General features: G+C 45.1%; 1 protein-coding gene across 1 annotated transcript in view; it reads left to right on the forward strand.

Annotated features, from left to right (window-relative positions):
• The window catches only part of svep1 (sushi, von Willebrand factor type A, EGF and pentraxin domain containing 1), a 232,852-nt gene that overhangs the window by 201,679 nt on the left and 12,397 nt on the right, over positions 1-18,776 (forward strand). The window contains exons 47-48 of the mRNA XM_041185318.1: positions 6,260-6,430; positions 13,738-13,833. Coding sequence (XP_041041252.1) covers positions 6,260-6,430; positions 13,738-13,833 — 267 coding nt within the window. The remainder of the gene's footprint in view (positions 1-6,259; positions 6,431-13,737; positions 13,834-18,776) is intronic.

The raw sequence follows: 18,776 nt of genomic DNA on the forward strand, positions 1-18,776 counted from the left end.
ACCACCTCCCCATCCCCCGCAACTGCCACCAACTTCCCCATCCCAACCTCACCCAACCCCTGTCCCCTGGTCTCCGTTCTATTCCTCCACTCACTGTTCTTATGATGAACAACTGCAGCTGCTAATGTTAAAATTGGCAAGCAAGCAATGACACATCATCATTTCCAGTAAATCCTGTTACTACTTTCTCACATCCTATTATAAGTGATAATGGTATTCTGTGAACTGCTGGGGAAATTGACAGAATCCCAAAACAGATTGGTGATACAGGGAAGTTCTTAGATAAAAGCTTTCTTGAAACACAGTATAGTTGATATTTGCAAGACTCTTGAAGAGAGTAGTGATTTAATTGTGTGATAACGCCACTTTGTTCTTATCAAGCCAACTCTGTGTGAGTAATATAAGAAAATATGAACTAGGAGCAGGAGTAGGCCATTTGGCCCCTCGAGCCTGCTCAGCCATTCAATGAGATCATGACTGATCTGATTGTCGCCTGAAATCCACTTTCTTGTCTGTCCCTGATATCGATACCACCCCAGCCTGTTCATTACCTGTAAAACCGATGGGGCAGAATTTTCTGCCTGTCGGGCGGGCGGGCCCAACCCAATCTCCGGTGGGCGGGGAGCCGATCCCTGCCAGCGAAGTGGGCCGCACCGCCATTTTACGTGGGCGGACCAATTAAGGCCCGCCCAGCATTACGTCTGGCGGGAAGAGCTATGTGCTCTCTGTGCGGGCGGTGGGGGGGAATTTCCTAAAAGCGAGAGTGCGCTCTTTCGCGCACGCGCACAAAAGAGCGCACATCTCCCTGAGGCTAAGTGCAGCCTCAGGGTGATCGCTTCCACTTTGAAAAAGATTAAAAATAAAATTAAAAATTCCCTAACATGTCCCCATCATGCAACAATGTCACATGAGATAGGACATGTTCATAATTTACATGATAACTTAATTAAACTTTTTAAAACCCTGCATGAAACCTCATCCCACCAGTGGATGAGGTTTCATGTTTTATCTGTTTGCCGCCAGCACTCCTGGCCTGCCCGCCAACCTTAAGGTTGGACGGGTTGGTAAACTAAGTGCTTTAATTGATCTGTCAATGGCCTCAATTGGCCATTGACAGGTCAGTGGGTGCACAGCTGATTTTGCTGCGGGCCCGCCTTCCTCAAAATTTAAATGGGGCGGGAACCCCTGACATCACCCCATGTCATTTTACGCGTCGGCAAGTGGGCCCCGCCCCCTGTTCGCCGATGGCAAAATTCTGTCCATGAATTTTACAGATAAACAGGACTCTGCTCGTCCAGGGAGAAGTGATCAGATTTGGTGAATGGACCACCGTACTGGAGGCCCAAGTGTCCACTAGATATTCCCCCAAACGGTCTGTATCTTGATGTTCACACGCAGCCTGCCCCATTCATCATGGGTGAGTGGGCCCAGGTATTTGGTCTGGGTGCAGCCCTGTCACTGCAGTGGGGGCCAGACATGCGGGATCCTCTGTTGTGCACTGCAGTGCCCAACTTCCCTTGATCTCTGCCCACCTGCTGCATTGCGGCCACCAGGAGTTTCACTTGGCCTTCTACCTCCTCTTTCTCTACCTCCACCACCCATGGTTTTGACCACCAGAAATCCTTGTATCCTGGTTTCCCCCCTTGTGGGAACCTGCACTCTTTACTCCATGTCCTGTTTTCCCACAGTTGAAACATGCCTGGGATCTGCCCACAATTCCCACCACCCCCTCCCCCCAACCCCCCACCACTTCAATTCCCTTTCACTAACACACAACTTCCCCTTTTGATTATTTTCTTCCCTTCAGTCGGATTTGAAAGCCCAAGTAAGCTTCTTTAACACGTCCACCTCCGTATTTGTATTGTCCCCAGGGTCAAAGCATGATTCAGCCCTCGCTCTGATCCACAGCAAACTGTTGGCCACTGTGGTCCTCAGCCAATTATTCCTGGGAGTCCCTATTAAATCCGCGCATATTAGATTTCCCCCCAGTCACTCTCAAGTATACGGGCCACAATCTATCTGCAAAATCATCTGGCACCTCGCCTGCTAGCTGTCTCATCTGCTCAACCTGGAAGAAAGGGCTACCATGTCCAAGTGCCACTAGATTCTCTTCTTTCAGACCATCCATGGATTTCCCCCCTCCATCCCCCACCTCCCTCTAATTTAATGGTTACCTGCAGACTCTGATCCAACTCCTTGTTTGGGGAGAACAGTCTCAGTTTCTTCATTTCATCATCGTTGCAGTTATTGATGCCACCTACCAGTTCTACATCAGCAAAGTGGACAGAGTCGTCTCTTCCATGCTTCAGTTTAACACACTAGTCAGCATTTCTTGCAGCTAGAGGGATGTATATGGGAGCACAGCATCATTGGGCAACAGTGCTGGACCACCATCTGCCGGCGGTGCACCGTTCTTCTGCTGTTTCAGGAAACATGTCAGTCTGGGTCACCCCTGTGCCTGGGGAGCTGGCTGACCCTCACTATACTGGGTCCCATCGTCGGGCTCCTTTCCGTCCTCATCCCAGTCTTCTCCAGATTCTCCCAGCACCATGAGACAAGCCATACCCCTGGCTCTGGATAATGCTTAGGATGTTTGCACACATTTTCTCGTTACAGGCCCCGTGATCAGCCTCTTCATACCCCTGACTCTGAGCTACGCTATATGCCACCTTCCTCTGCCCTTGTAGGCTCTCTGTAGGTTCCTGGCACTTTCCTCGCAATGACCCTGGCACTGCCTCTTACATTCTCTACCCTGACATTGTAAGTACTCCACCGTATTTCGTGCCGTTTCTTCTTGCATTTCCTTTCCTGTCTTTCATCACTTAAACCTTTTGTCACCCAGTTCACCACGGCCTCTCTGTCACTAGCCCAACTCTCCAATTTTCTTTTCTCCTCTTCTAGCTGCGTGACTCTCTCCATAAGAATCTGGTTTTGTTTTTGTAAACTCAGTAGCCAAATCGCCTTCTCTTTCTGTCTTTTATGGTTGCTGCTATTTGTCTGGTCTGCCACCTTTTCCAACAGATTTTCAGAGTGAATCGTTTCTCACACCTGTGGCTCAGAAATGTTTACCTTGCCGGACACAAACGTGGAAATCCTATCCTCCATCAAGGGTTTCTTGCCTTTGGCCTTGTTCATCATTTTATTCCTGGCCTTAAGGTCCTGCTGCAATTGCCAAGATCTGTTAGAGATTCTGTACCCTTCTTCCTTACAGTGGTTGTTGGACCTCAGGATTACGAAGACAGAATGCATGCAGCCAACAGCGTTTGGCTCAACCTCAGATTCATTTGTTTATTGAACTCTCAAAATCACAGTACAAACCCCTTTACGATTTGACTGAAAGTCACAATCACCTACGCAGTTAGACGCTTCTAATGTTGATTGTGGGCCTGGATCTGGAGATGACCGGTCCCCGTCCTCCATCTCCTGACTGCTGTCTCCGCACTTCAAGGTTGTCCCTATTTTATACTATTCAAGTCACTCTATCACACACCTGGGCCTCAGGTGTAGAGCCTGTTAATATTCCGATGGATTGCCCAGCTCTTCGCACCCCTTTACCCTGGCCCTTTCAGTGTCCTGAGCTATGCAGAACAGCAACTGCTGCTTACACAACTGAAGGATAATATGATTTCTCTCCCACCGTAAGGAGCCCTTAGCTCATAGCTTATTCAGGTGTAAATGCTCCTTTCATTCTCAAAACAGGAACTACACCCAATTCGTAATTACAGTGAACCTCTGACATTGTCCCGTCTCTAAATCAATCATGAGTCAATTAGCTTATTCCCTCTGTCTGTCGAGGTTAACAGTTTCATGTCCTTCGGTACACACTGCTGTCACTATGCGTCAGTGATGGGAGGGAGTGAAATTTTATGGGTGTGGTGCCAATCAAATAGGCTACTTTGTCCTGGACCATGTCCAGCTTCTTCAGTGTTGTGGGAGCTGCACTCATCCAGGCAAGTGGGGAGTATTCCATCACACTCCTGACTTGTGCCTTGTAGATGGTGGACAGGCTTTGTGGGGTCAGGAGGTGAGTTACTCATTCCAGGACTCCTAGCCTCTGACCCGCTCTTGTAGCCACAGTATTTATTCTGTGTATTTGTGTAGGTACTTCAACTTGATCAAGGAGCGTTCGCCTGAGACAATATCTTCTCACAGCCATCCACAGTCCTGCCAGAATGTCCCACACCCAGGAAACAGAATGTGTGACAAACAGTCCGTAGTTCACTTGACAAAGGAAGGCTTATTGTTATATCCTCCAAGTTGTGCCATTGTCTGTGTGGGTAGGCAATGTGAGTTACTCTAAAACAATAACAAAGAAAGAACGTGCATTTCTGTAGCACCTTTCACAACTACAGGACACCTGAAGTCCCAGGATATAAAGTGCCTTTGAATTGCAGCCACTATGAAATGGAATATTTTTTGAATGGTGAAAGACTGGGAAATGTTTGCATTCAGAGGGAGCTGTGTGTCCTTGAAGTGGAATAAGCGAAAGCTAACATGCAGCTACAGCAAGCAATTAAGAAGGCAAATGATATGTTAGCTTCTGTTTTAAAGGAATTGGAGTGGAAGAGTAAATAAATCTTTTTGCAATTGTACAGGGTATTGGTGAGGCTACACCTGGGGTGCCATGTGCACTTTTGGTCTCCTTATCTAAGGAAGAACATACTTGCCCTAAAGGGAGCGCACTGAAGATTCACTAGACTGGTTCAAGGGATGAGGAGATTGTCCTGTGAAGAGAAATTGAGTAAATGGGCTTGTATTCTCTGGAGTTTAGAAGAATGAGAGATGATCTCATTGAAAGATATAAAACCCTTAAAGGGCTTGACAGGGTAGATGCTAAGGAAACATATTCTCTTTTTGGGGAATCTAAAACATGGAGTCACAGTCTCAGAATAAGGGGTTGGCCATATTGGACTGAGGTGAGGAGATATTTTTTCACTCGAAGAGTTGAGAACCTTTGGAATTCTGTACCCCAGAGAGCTGTGGGTACTCAGTCATTGAGTATGTTCATGACAGAGATATTTAGGCTATTTTTTTATACTTGGGGAATTATGAAATATGTGAGTAGTGCAGGAATGTGGAGTTGAGCTAGAAGATTGGCCATGATCTTATTGAATGGTAGATCAGGCTTGAAGGGCCAAGTGGCCTACTCCAGCTCTTAATTTTGATGTTAGTACGTTGCAAGATGGGGAAATGCATCAGCCAATTTGTGCACAGAAAGCTCCCACCAAACAGCAATGAAATAAATGACCGGATCATTTTTTTTAGTGACATTATTTGAGACGCAGGGTTTTCCTACTGGAGTAATCAGTGTTGCTAAAGTCAAGACAAATAGGAAGGGGGAATTACCTCCCCACAGACCACAATGTGGTTGTCCACCACGTATTGTGGAAGGTGCCTTAGTTTCTGTGGTGTGCAGCCTGAGATCTATTGACTTGGAATCATATCTTGAGTATTTGCTTTTGTGGTGTTTCCATTACAGAATAGTGGGCTTGGGGAGGGATGTGGATGGGGTGGGAAGTGTTGTGAACCAGTATAACTCTCGGTCATGGTCCCAATCTGAAAGTTTATGTAAAACATACTGGAAAACGGCAATTTTTGATAATTAATTGATCATTTTTGGTAACTCGGTTCGCTGTGTTGGAGTGTAATAGTCCACACAGGACGGACACAGTTTCCAATCATTCTTTACCTCAGTGAGCACAAAAACAAAACACATGAGAGGTGTTCCAAAACCTGAAGAGTCACCTTTTTGTTTCACACAACACTTTGTAGAGCTCTTTAATCTCTTTGCAATTTGGTGACATTCTTGGTGAAATTACTGTACCAGTTGCATCCCTTGTGACATAACAGTATTTTGTAAATAACTAATAGCTACAAAAGCAACCAACTTAAGATAATCAGTCAAGCTCGTAACGTGGCTCATTTATGCTTGCTGGAAGCAAAATACATTCATACGCAGGAACCCATTCTCTGCAAACAAAAGGAATATGTTCAAGCCTTGTGTCTTTCTTAAATTATCTGGAAGCTTGGGGAGCCTATAGTTCCCCATGGCTTTCTCCATGGTAGCGACTTAGCCAATCAGAGTTGATTTGCCAATCAATCAGCATCCTTTTTTCTGCTGTAGTATAAATTGTGGTGATCATTTGAAATTTTGCATTCTTGTGTTTGTCCTGATGAGTTCAAGATGCAAAGCTATGTCTCCATTTTCAGCAATACTTTGAAAACTATAATTTCTCTTTTTTTTCTCTCTTTGTCAAAGAAATATCTTGCGGAGCACCAGTTCAGGTGAAAAATGCATTTGTCCGAGGAGCGTTTTATCATGTGGGAGACATAGCAATGTACTCCTGTTACAGCGGATACATGCTGGAAGGGTCAAGGGCAAGTAGCTGCCTGGAGAATGGAACTTGGAGCATACCTCCCATTTGCAGAGGTACTGAAAGATCACAAATTTGACCCAACTGCAGTTAGTTGGCATTAATCATTGCACAGTTGTACTCATTTTTTTCTCTCGCTCTCTCTCACTTTTTTACCCCTACTCCCCTAAAGGCACTGCCTCATCTGGAATAACACTTCCATGAATGCCGCAGTCACCCACCGGTACTAGCGGCCTTGCTGGATGATTTGATTTCCAGTGTCTGCAGGCTCTTCCATCACAGGAGACTTCACAACTGATCCAATCGTGCCAGTCACTCATCTTTATTCATGTTTAAAATACCGTAAGTCACGGCATATAAGTCAACCCAGCGTAAAAGACGACCCCATTTTTCCAGCCCCAAAAGTCATGGTATCGCATAAGATCAATGTGCAAGGTGACATCCCACCGCCCCCCGTCCCCCGCAACCCCCGTCTCTAAAGCCATAACATGCTATACTGACATTGGTAGTCAGCCTCCGTTTTTACCTCACAAATGCATGTTTTACTACTCAGCACCTCATAACTAGGTGCAAATGAATCAAGCAGGTGGTATGGGTTGTGTCGTGAAAATGCACAGGTGTTTAAGACATGCCCAATCTTTTTGTCGGATGCTGATGACATTTGAAAATGGCGACCTCCCACACCCCTCTCTGGCGGTTCATCACACTTTTGGAGGAATTTTTCAAGGCTAATGTTGACTTTTATGTGCCAACATCTATCATAAATCAATAAATATTTTATCGTTGCGAAACAGGCCAGCTCATACTCTTGGCGAGTACACAGCCTGGTCTATGTGTTCAAGTCTCCACTTTTAAAGCACTCCTTAAATGTTATTTCTGTGACCAAGCCTTTGGTTACCTGTCCTAATATCTCCTTACATGACTTGGTGACAAATTTTGCTTGATATTCACTCTTGTGAAGCACCTTCTTGTGTTGTTTTACCACACTAAAAGGTGCTATATAAATGCAAAGGTATTGTTGCTCTGGAAGTTTTGTTGCTTAGGTACTGCAATGGAAATTTAAACTGAGATTACAAAAGACTGGTAAGTGAGGGGAAAATACAAAACAACTGGCACATTGCTACTTACCATTGTTTTAGTTTATAGGCAGTGGAAGTTAAAAATTAAAAAAAACCTGAGTTCTAACAAGTAAGTTGCTTCAGTTTTATTTTACCTCAGAAACAGTGGAAGCATGTTCACCCAACACCATGACGGAATCAAGAGTTTCCTGTCTCTCTCACCCTGCTGAGAATGGAAGCAGAGGAATCTTTGTTAAAAACAAAAACAGAATTACCTGGAAAAACTCAGCAGGTCTGGCAGCATCGGCGGAGAAGAAAAGAGTTGATGTTTCGAGTCCTCATGACCCTTCGACAGAACTGGGAACTTGAATCTTTGAACTGGAATCTTTGTTAAGCCTGAATCCTTTATTCCTCAACCAAAGTCAGATGGAATGACCAGTGAATCTGACTTTGCAATGTTGATTGAGGGGTAGATATTGCTCCAGGCATGGCCATGGGATCTTTTACACCTACCTGAGAGGACAGATAAGACCTTGGTTTAACAATTCACGTGACAGAGGCAGCACCTCCAACAGAGCAGTACTCCCACCATACAGGCACGAGGAACATTAGGCTGGATCATAAGCACAACTGTCTGGAATGGGGCTTGCACCCAGGGCCTTTCAACACAGAGACAAGAGCACTACCCACTTAGGCACAGCTAATATCAATTCAAACAGTGCCTGTCCTGGTAGGAAGGCAGACAGCATCTCCTGAAACATCTTATGTATTACTGAAGAAACGAGACATTTGTTGTCAAAGCTTTTCATCTTGCACTCATCGGGAACAACTCGCAAGGATACGAAATAATTGTTCCCTTTACATTTGGTATTCTTGCAAATTGTCCTGATAAGTGCAAGATGAAAAGCTTTGACAACAAGTCTCTTGTCTCCGCAATACTCAAGTTCTGTATACCAAACGACTATTAACATTTTATCTGAAAGATGGATTGTTTAACATCATTAGAGTCACATTCTTAACTATTGAACCATAATCCCCTGAATCTGGTGCCATATAGACACTACATAGAAACATTGATTGATTTATGGCACAGAATGAGGCCGCTCAGCCTGTTGTGTCTGTGCCTGCCAATTAAAGAGTAATTCCATCTTCCAGCTCTTGGTCTTTAGCTTTGCAGGCTATGGCACTTCAAGTGCATATCCAAGTATTTCTTTTAAATGTTATGAGGTTTTTTTTGCCTCTCTCACCCTTTCAGACAATGAGTTCCAGACCCTCACCACTTTGAGTAAAAAAATTACTCGTCAACTCCCCTCTAATCCTTTCACCAATTATTTTAAATCTATGGCCCCTGGTTATTGACCTCTCTGCTAATAGGATTAAGTCCTTCCTATCCACTCTATCTAGCCCCCTCATAATTTTAAATCTCCCTTCAATCAATTTGAAAGAAAACAACCCCAGTCTATTCAATCTTTCTTCATAGGAAAACATTTCCATTCTTCATAAATCTCCTCTGTGCCCTCTCTAATACAATCACATCCTTCCTGAAGTGTGGTAACCGGAACTGTGGGCATCACTCGAGCTATACAATTCAAGCAGAACCATGCTCTTATATTCTGTACCTTAGCTAATAAAGGAAAATATCCATGTGCATTCTTAACCACCTTGTCAACCACCTTGTCTACCTATCCTGTTACCTTCAGGGATCTATGGACATGCACTTCAAGGTCCCTCTGTTCCTCTATACTTCTCACAATTATACCATTTATTGTATACTTCCTTGTCTTGTTTCTCCTCCCCAGTGCATTACCTCACACTCCTCCAGATTGAATTCCATTTGCTACTTTGCCGCCCACCTGACCAATCCATTGATATCATCCTGCAGTCTACAACTTTCTTCCTCTCTTTCAACCACATAGCCAATTTTTATATTGTCTGCAAACTTCTTAATCATGGCCCCTAAAATTAATTTTAAATCATTGATATATACATGTAAAGTAAGGGCCCTAGTATTGAGGCCTGCAGAACCACACTGGAAACAGCCTTTCAATCACAAAAATGCCCATCAATCATTAACCCGTTGCTTCCTGTCACCAATTTTGGATCCAACTTGCCACTTGCCATTGGATTCTGTTGGCTCTGACTTTTCTCACCAGTCTGTCATGTGGACCTTGTCAAAAGCCTTATCTATGTAGGGAGAGACGGTGGTATATTTATAACATCACTAGGCTCCCAGGCTAATGCTCTGGGGATACGGATTCAAATCACACTGGAATTGAAAGCCACTCTCATTAATGGTGACCAGGAAATTATTGTCACAAAAATCCATCTGGTTCACTAATGCCCTTTAGGGAGGGAAATATGCCAACTTTATCTGGTCTGGCCAACATGTGACTCCAGACACACACCCAAATGGCTGGCTCTTAACCGCCCTCTGAAATAGTGTGGCAAGCCACTCCATTCAAGGGCAATTAGGGATGGGCAAAAAATGCAGGCCTTGCCAGCAGTGCTATATTCCATGAAAGAATAAAAAAAAAGTACATCAAATGCATTCCCCTCATCGACCTTCCCATTACAACTTTGAACAGCTCAATCAAGTTACCACCTTCCCTTAATACATCCATGTTGATTGTCCTTGGTGCCTTTTTAAATGACAGTTTATGCTTTTTTTTATTATTCATTCATCGGGATGTGGGCTTTGCTGGCTAGACCAGCATTTATTGCCCATCCCTAATTGCCCTTGAGGAAGTGCTGGTGAGCTGCCTTCTTGAACCACTGCAGTCCATGTGGTGTAGGTACACCCACAGTGCTGTTAGGGAGGGAGTTCCAGGATTTTGACCCCATGACAGTGAAAGAACGGCGACATATTTCCAAGTCAGGATAGTGAGTGACTTGAAGAGGAACTTCCAGGTGGTAGTATTCCCATCTATCTGCTGCCCTTATCCTTCTAGGTGGTAGTGGTCATGGGTTTTGAAAGTGCTGTCTAAGGAGCCTTGGTGAGTTCCTGCAGTGTAATCTTGTAGATGGTACACACTGTTGCTACTGTGCATCAGTGGTGGAGGGAGTGGATGTTTGTGGATGGGATGCCAATCAAGAAGGCTGCTGTGTCCTGGATGGTGTCAAGCTTCTTCAGCGTTGTTGGAGCTGCACTTAACCAGGCAAGTGGAGAGTATTCCATCACACTCCTGACTTGTGTCTTGTAGATGCTGCACAAGCTTTGGGGAGTCAGGAGGTGAGTTACTCCCTGCAGGATTCCTATCCTCTGACCTGCTCTTGTAGCCACAGTATTTATATGGCTAGTCCAGTTCAGTTTCGGGTCAATAGTGTTGATAGTGGCGGATTCAGTGATGGTAATGCCATTGAATGTCAAGGGGCGATGGCTAGATTCTCTTTTGTTGGAGATGATCATTGCCTGACATTTCTGTGGTGTGACCATTACTTGCCACTTGTCAGCCCAAGCCTGGATATTGTCCAGGTCTTGCTGCATTTGGACAATGGACAACTTCAGTATCTGAGGAGTCGCGAATGGTGCTGAACATTGTGCAATCATCAGCGAACATCCCCAATCTGACCTTATGATGGAAGGAAAGTAATTGATGAAGCAGCTGAAGGTGATTCGACTGGGGAACTCCTGCAGTGATGCCCTGGAGCTGAGATGACTGATTTCCAACAACCACAAACATCTTTCTTTGTGCTAGGTATGAATCCAACCAGTGGGGAGTTTTTCTCCTGATTCCCATTGACTCCAGTTTTGCTAGGGCTCCTTGATGCCAGACTCGATCAAATGCTGCCTTGATGTCAAGCGCAGTCATTCTCAGCTCACCTCAGGAATTCAGCTCTTTTGTCCATGTTTGAACCAAAGCTATAATGAGGTCAGGAGCTGAGTGGCTCTGGTGGAACCCAAACTGGGCATCAGCGAGCAGGTTATTGCTAAACAAGTGCCGCTTGATAGCACTGTTGACGACTCCTTCCATTACTTTACTGATGATGGAGAGTAGACTGATGGGGTGGTAATTGGCCAGGTTGGATTTGTCCTGCTTTTTGTGTACAGGACATACCTGGGCAATTTTCCATGTGGCCAGATAGATGCTAGTGTAATAGCTGTACTGGAACAGCTTGGCTAGGGGCGCAAAAGTTCTGGAGCACAAGTCTTCAGTACTATTGCCAGAATATTGTCAGGGCCCATAGCCTTTAAGTATCCAATACCTTCAACTGTTGCTTGATATCACAGGGAGTGAATCGAATTGGCTGAAGACTGGCATTTTTTATGCTTGGGACCTCTGGAGGAGGCTGAGATGAATCACCTGGCACTTCTGGCTGAAGATTGTAGCAAATCCTTCAGCCTTAGCTTTTTCACTGATGTGCCAGGCTGCCCCATCGTTGAGTATGGGGATATGTGGAGCCTCCTCCTCCAGTGAGTTGTTTAATTGTCCAACACAATTCACAACTGGATATGGCAGGACTGCAGAGCTTAGATCTGATCTGTTGGTTGTGGGATCACTTAGCCCTTTCTATCACTTGTTGCTTATGCTGTTTGGCACGCAAGTAGTCCTGTGTTATAGCTTCACCAGGTTGACACCTCATTTTTAGGTATGCCTGGTGCTGCTCTTAGCATGCCTTCCTGCGCCCTTTATTGAATCAGTGTTGATCCCCTGGCTTGATGGTAATGGTAGAGTGGAGGATATGCCGGGCCATGAGGTTACAGATTGTGTTTGATTCCAATCCTGCTGCTGCTGATGACCCACAGCGCCACATGGATGCCCAGTCTTGAGTTGCTAGATCTGTTCAAAATCTATCCCATTTAGCATGGTGGTAGTCCCACACAACATGATGGAAGGTATCTTCAATGTGAAGGCAGGACTTCATCTCCACAACGACTGTGTGGTGGTCACTCCTACCGATACTGTCATGGACAGATGCATCTGCAGCAGGCAAGTAGGTGAGGATGAGGTCCAGTATGTTTTTCCCTCTTGTTGGTTCCCTCACTACCTGCTGCAAACCTAGTCTAGCTGCTATCTCATTTAGCGCTTGGCCAGCTCAGTCAGCCGTAGTGTTACCAAGCCACAATTGGTGATGGACATTGAAGTCCCCCAGCCAGAGTACATTCTGCGCCCTTGCCACCCTCAGTGCTTCCTCCATGTGATGTTCAACATGGAGGAGCACTGATTCATCACTGATGGAGGCCGTTAGGAGGGTTCCTTGCCCATGTTTGACCTGATGCCATGAGGCTTCATGGGATCCAGATTCGATGTTGAGGATTCCCAGAGCAACTCCCTCCTGACTGTATACCAGTTTGCTGCCTCCTCTGCTGGATCTGTCCTGCCGGTGGGACAGGACATACCCATGGATGGTGATGGTGGTGTCTGAGACATTATCTGTAAGGTATGATTCCGTGAGGATGACTAGGTCAGGCTGTTCCTTGACTAGTCTGTGAGACAACTCTCCCAATTTTGGCATTAGACCCCAGATGTTAGTAAGGAAGACTTTGCAGGGTCAACAGGGCTGCGATTGCCGTTGTCATTTCCGGTGCCTAGGTTGATGCCGGATGGTCCGTCTGGATTCATTCCTTTTTTTGTGACTTTGTATCGGTTTGATGTAACTGAGTGGCTTGCTCGGCCATTTCAGAGGGCATGTAAGAGTCAATAACATTGCGGTGGGTCTGGAGTCACATGTAGGCCAGACCAGGTAAGGATGGCAGATTTCCTTCCCTAAAAGATATTAGTGAACCACATGGGTTCTTACAACAATCATGGTGATTATTTGACTTTTAATTCCAGATTTTTATTGAATTCAAATTCCATCATCTGCCGTGGTGGGATTCGAACCCCGGTTCCCAGAGCATTACCCTGGGCTTCTGGATTACTAGTCCAGCGACAATACCACTACCATTCAGAATATTTTTCCAATAATTTGCCCACCACTGTGATTAGGCAGACTGGCCTATAATAATGCAGCATATCCCTTTTTAAACAATAGTATAACAATAGTAGTCCTCCAGCGCCAGACTTGTAGCCAGACAGGATTGCAAAATGATGAATGGTCGGAGCCTCTGTTATATCCTCCCTTGCTTCTTATAGCAACTTGGGATACATTTCATCTCGTCCTGGCGGCTTACCCACTTTCAAAAGTGATAAACCTCTCAGTATTTCCTCACCCATTATTTTTATTCCGTCTACTCAATTCCTATTGTGCCAACATTTTCAGCATGGTACAGAATAGTAGAACAGAATTTATCTGGAGTCAGTCCTACATTTCATTTTATAAAACGCTTCACACTAACCGTTTACTGCTTGTTTCCACTCCACTAGCTGTCTGTCGGTTTCCTTGTCAAAATGGTGGCACCTGTGAAAGACCCGACACGTGCACTTGTCCTGAAGGATGGATGGGGCGTCTCTGTGAAACACGTGAGTATTACAGGATTGAGTCACCCTGCCAGCTGCAGCGATACCACTCCACCTGGTACAGAGTCAATCACTTCAGCTAATATCCTTCTGGATGGTAGAGGTCGTGGGTTTGGAAGGTGCTGTCAGGGGAGACTTGGTGGGTTGCTACAGTGCATCTTGTAGATGGTACACACTGTTGCCACTGTGGGTCGGTGGTGGAGGGAGTGAATGTTTGTGGATGGGGTGCTAATCAAGTGGGCTGCTTTGTCCTGGGTGGTGTCGAGCTTCCTAAGTGCTGTTGGAGCTGCACACATCCAGGCAAGTGGGGAGTATTCCATCACACTGCTGACCTGTGCCTTGTAGATGGTGAACAGGCTTTGGGGAGTCAGGAGGTGAGTTACTTGTTGCATGATTCCTAGCCTCTGACCTGCTCTTGCAGCCACAGTGTTTATATGGCTAGTCCAGTTCAGTTTCTGGTCAATGGTAATGCCCAGGATGTTGATAGTGGGGGATTCAGTGATGGGTAATGCCATTGAACATCAAGGGGCAATGATTTGATTTTCTCTTGTTGATGATGGTCATTGCCTGACACTTGTGTGGTGCAAATGTTACTTGCCACTTGCCACTCCAAGCCTGGATATTGTCCAGGTCATGCTGCATTTGGACATGGACTGTTTCAGTAGCAGAGGAGTCACGAATGGTGCTGAACATTGTGCAATCATCAACGAACATCCCCACTCTGACTTGCGTTGGGAGGCAACTGAAGATGGTCAGGCATAGGACTCTACACTGAAGAAATCCTGCAGTAATGTCCTGGAGCTGAGGTCACTGACCTCCAACAACCATACCATCTTCCTTTGCGCTAGGTATGACTAAAACCAGTGATCCCCCTGATTCCCATTGACTCCAGCTTTGCTAGGGCTCCTTGATGCCACACTCAGTCAAATACAGCCTTGATATCAAGGACAGTCACTCTCACCTCACCTTGGGAGTTCAGCCCTTTTGTCCAATTTGCTAATTACAAATTGATCCCAGCAGTTAAGCAGTTAATTCTCAATTGAGGAAGCTGCAGAGCTGTGAGGCCACAGTTATCTTGGAAATATTAATAGTCACATGAGGAAAGAGTCGTCAATTCATTGGCAGTTTATATTTTCTGGAACACTGTAAGCTGCTGCACAGCACTAAAGCTAACAACCAGCTTTAGAAACAGACTGGGTTATGTTGCTATCCTTCAGTTTTGTCCTGGGATTCTTCGGGACTTGTGGATTTAGTTCCTGGACACTTGTGAGCAAAACACCCAGGATAAAAACGTTAGAGGACATTCAAAAATATTTTCCAATTTCTTTCATAGCTTTTGTCTATTCGTTATAAAACCATTGGAGAAGGGGAAGAAAAGACGGCTTAGACTGAGCAAGGCAGTTAGAGGCGTGAGGTGATAAGATTTCCAGGAATATGTCCAACCAGAGTTGGAAACCAGCCTCTGGATCTGTACAACACTTCCCAGATGCAACATAAGGCGAATACATGAAGGCAAGCTGACACACACACAGTTTACGTATTTCCCATCCTTTTTGTATGTTAGAACCCCATCCTTTCAAGTCTGGGCACAGGATTAGCAACCAGGTTGCCAACTCTAACAGGATGCATTCCACATGACCTCTCGGCTGCATCTGCCCCACCCCTACAATCTTGCCATTGGTCCATCCTCTAGGTGTCACGCCTTGCCACAGCCAATTGGAAAACGAGCAGGCTTTCTATTACCCAATTGGACAATTAAATGTTAGCTGTCGGTCAAACAACCATCCCACATCAAATAAATTTTCCTCACTAATAAATGGAAGCATTCAAAAAGGATGAAATAAAAGTACAATTTTATTGAAGACACCAGTAATGTATCTCCTGGGTGTCTCTCGCAGCTGGATTTGAACCTTCAAGTCCTGGAGACTCCAATGCAAACATGGAGGGTTAGCTTGATCATTTGAACAGCCCTTCTCCCCGAGGATTTTTCTTTCATGGGATGTGGGCGTCGCTGGCAAGGCCAGCAATTATTGTCCACCTCTAATTGCCCTTGAACTGAATGGCTTGCTCAGCCATTTCAGAGAATATTTAAGAATCAAGGGTCTGGAGTCACATGTAGGCCAGACCGGGTAACGATGACAGATCTCCTTCCCTAAAGCAGATTAGTGAACCAGATGGGTGTTTTACAGCAATAATGATAATTGGCATGGTCACCATGATTGTAACTATTATTAATTGAATTTAAATTCCACCAGCTGCCTTAGTGGGATTTGAACGCATGTCTCCAGAACATTAGCCTAGGCCCCTGGATTACTAGCTGAATGGTATTACCACTATGCCAGCATCAGGATGTGGCACCCATTCAAAACAAGTTTAGGTATCAGCTATTGAACACTTAACCTTCAGCCTCAGCCTTTCCTGAGGCCCAACCCGTTGCTCACTGGAATGGACCAACAACCACCAATAACCATATCACCTTTCTTGATGGGTCAAGTGGTTAATTCACTGTCCAGGGATCAGCAAGACATTGGTATATGTGATTACAGGTGCTATATTGGAGATGGGTAGTCACATGAGGAATGAGTCAGCAGCTGAACAAGCCAATGAAGTAAAATGCAGAATGTACACCAGAGTTGCCTTCAGTATCTGTAAACTGGAAAGACAGGTTAATATTCTGAGTAGAGGTTACACATCATTTGCCTGAAACAACAATTAGTCTCCTTTACTCTTTGCACTGTGTACTTCCAGCACTTTCTGTTTTCCAGTACTTGCAGTTGATTTGTTAGTTTGTATTTCCCAGTTAGATCAACTGAGAGCTTGGGACTATACATTGGGGCATGTAGTGTATCTCCTGGTACTGCCATCAGAAATCTATCTGAGAGTGATCTCATTTGGGAAGAGGAAGCCCATGGGTGCAATATCATCCTCTTCACAACATTCAAAAAAAAAGGATTTGCATTTATATAGTGCCTGTTCCTGAACTGCAGCGTTCTACAGCCAATGAAGCTCTCTTTAATGTGTGGTTATTGCTGTAATGTGGGAAACAAGGCAACCAGTGTGCATACAGCAAGATCCCACAAACCACACTATGATAATCCTTTTGCAACTGTTGATTCAGGGATAAGTGTTGGACCAGGACACCAGGGAGAACTCTCCTTTTCTTCAGAATAGAGTTTGTGGATTCTTTTTACACCCTCCGTGAGATGGTAGTCAAAGCTTCAGTTTAGCATCTAAAATGAGGGAAGGCACCTCCAACACGTTATTTTCCTATGGTTCTAATATTCACTACTATGCTGGGAGTATCACCCAAGCTGTGTGCTCAAGTCTCTGGAGTGGGACTTGAAACCGCAACTTTCTGACTTTATCCAAGAAGTAGGGCACTGGTGGGAGGGTGTAGGGCATCTCCTGGATAGCCTGACCTGTTGGGTATCTCTCAGCAGCTTCTCCTCTTCCTCCCTCTATGTCAGTAGGATACTACTGAGCAATTAGAGGATATCAGTAAAGGGAGGAACATGCAAATAAAGGATGAGTACTGGCACATAGGCTGGAGAAAACCAGGGGATAGAAGCACTGGAGAAGGTGCAAAATACATTTACAAACATGAGAGGTTATAACCATCAGGAAAGACTGAACAGGCTGGGGTTCTTTTCTCTAGAAAACAGAAGGCTAAGAGATGACCCGATGGAGGTCTTCAATATAATGAAAGAATTTGAAAGGAGGAACATAGAGATGTTTCCACTTGTGGGAGTTGTCCAGAACTAAAGGCTACTAATACAAGATAGTCAGCAAGAAATCAAACAGGGAATTCAGGAGAAACTTCTTTACCCAGAGAGTTGTGAGAATGCAGAGCTTGCTACCACAGGGAATGGTTGGGGTGAATAGTATAAATGCATTTAAGGGATTGGGGGGTAACTGATGCAAAGTTAGCCAGAGGTTGGATCACTGTTTTCAGACATAGGTCCTTTATCGAGAACAAGAGGGCACAGAATTTAAGGTAATTGGCAAAAGAAGCAATGGAGACATGAGGAGAAACTTTTTCACACAGCGAGTGGTTAGGATCTGGAATGCATTGAGAGTGTGGTGAAGGCAGATTCAATCGAGGCATTCAAGAGGGAATTGGATTATTATCCAAAAAAGAAGAATGTGCAGAGTTATGGGAAGAAGGCGGGAGAATGACGCATTGCTCTTCAGAGAGCTGGTGCAGACATAATGGGCCAAATGGCCTCCTTCTGTGCTGCAACCATTCTGTGACCAGAAGGATATGCTGATAGGATTAGATATTTCCAAAGAGCGCTCTGCTCCCTGAGGCAGAGTACTGTCTCAGGGAGTTTACTGACAGGTAAGAAAAGTCAAAAAATAGAGGAATATTAAAATTATTAACATGTCCCCCTCATGTGACAATGTCACACAAGATGGGACATGTTAATAAGAAGCACATAAAGTTTATTGATTTTTTAAAAAACAGACATGAAACTTCATCCCGCCAGTGGATGAAGTTTCATGAATAATCTGGAGCCCGCTGGGGCTCCTGGCCTGCCCACCAGCCTTAAGGTTGGACGGGCAGGTCTTTAATTATCTTAATTAGCCTGTCAATGGCCTCAATTGGCCATTGTCAGGTTGGTGAGTGAACAGCTGATTTCGCTGTCCGCCCGCCTTCCTAAAAATTTAAAGGGACCGGGATGACATTGGGGGTTCCTCCCAACATCATCCTGCATCATTTTCCCCTCAATGAGCGGGAACCGCCCCCAAATCGCCGAGGGGAAAATCCTGGCCACTGTCTTCCCCGGCAAGATGGCCATACAAGATGTCCGCCCGCACCCCTCTGCGCATGCACGGACACCAATGATGTCATCTTTAGGAGACACAGTACCAGCAAAGACCTGACTGTTAGGGGCAGAATAACCTATATGATTGCAAATTAGCCGTGGTGCTCATTGTCCCCTATA

Source organism: Carcharodon carcharias, chromosome 4 (assembly GCF_017639515.1).
Source record: "Carcharodon carcharias isolate sCarCar2 chromosome 4, sCarCar2.pri, whole genome shotgun sequence".
Taxonomy (NCBI): domain Eukaryota; kingdom Metazoa; phylum Chordata; class Chondrichthyes; order Lamniformes; family Lamnidae; genus Carcharodon; species Carcharodon carcharias.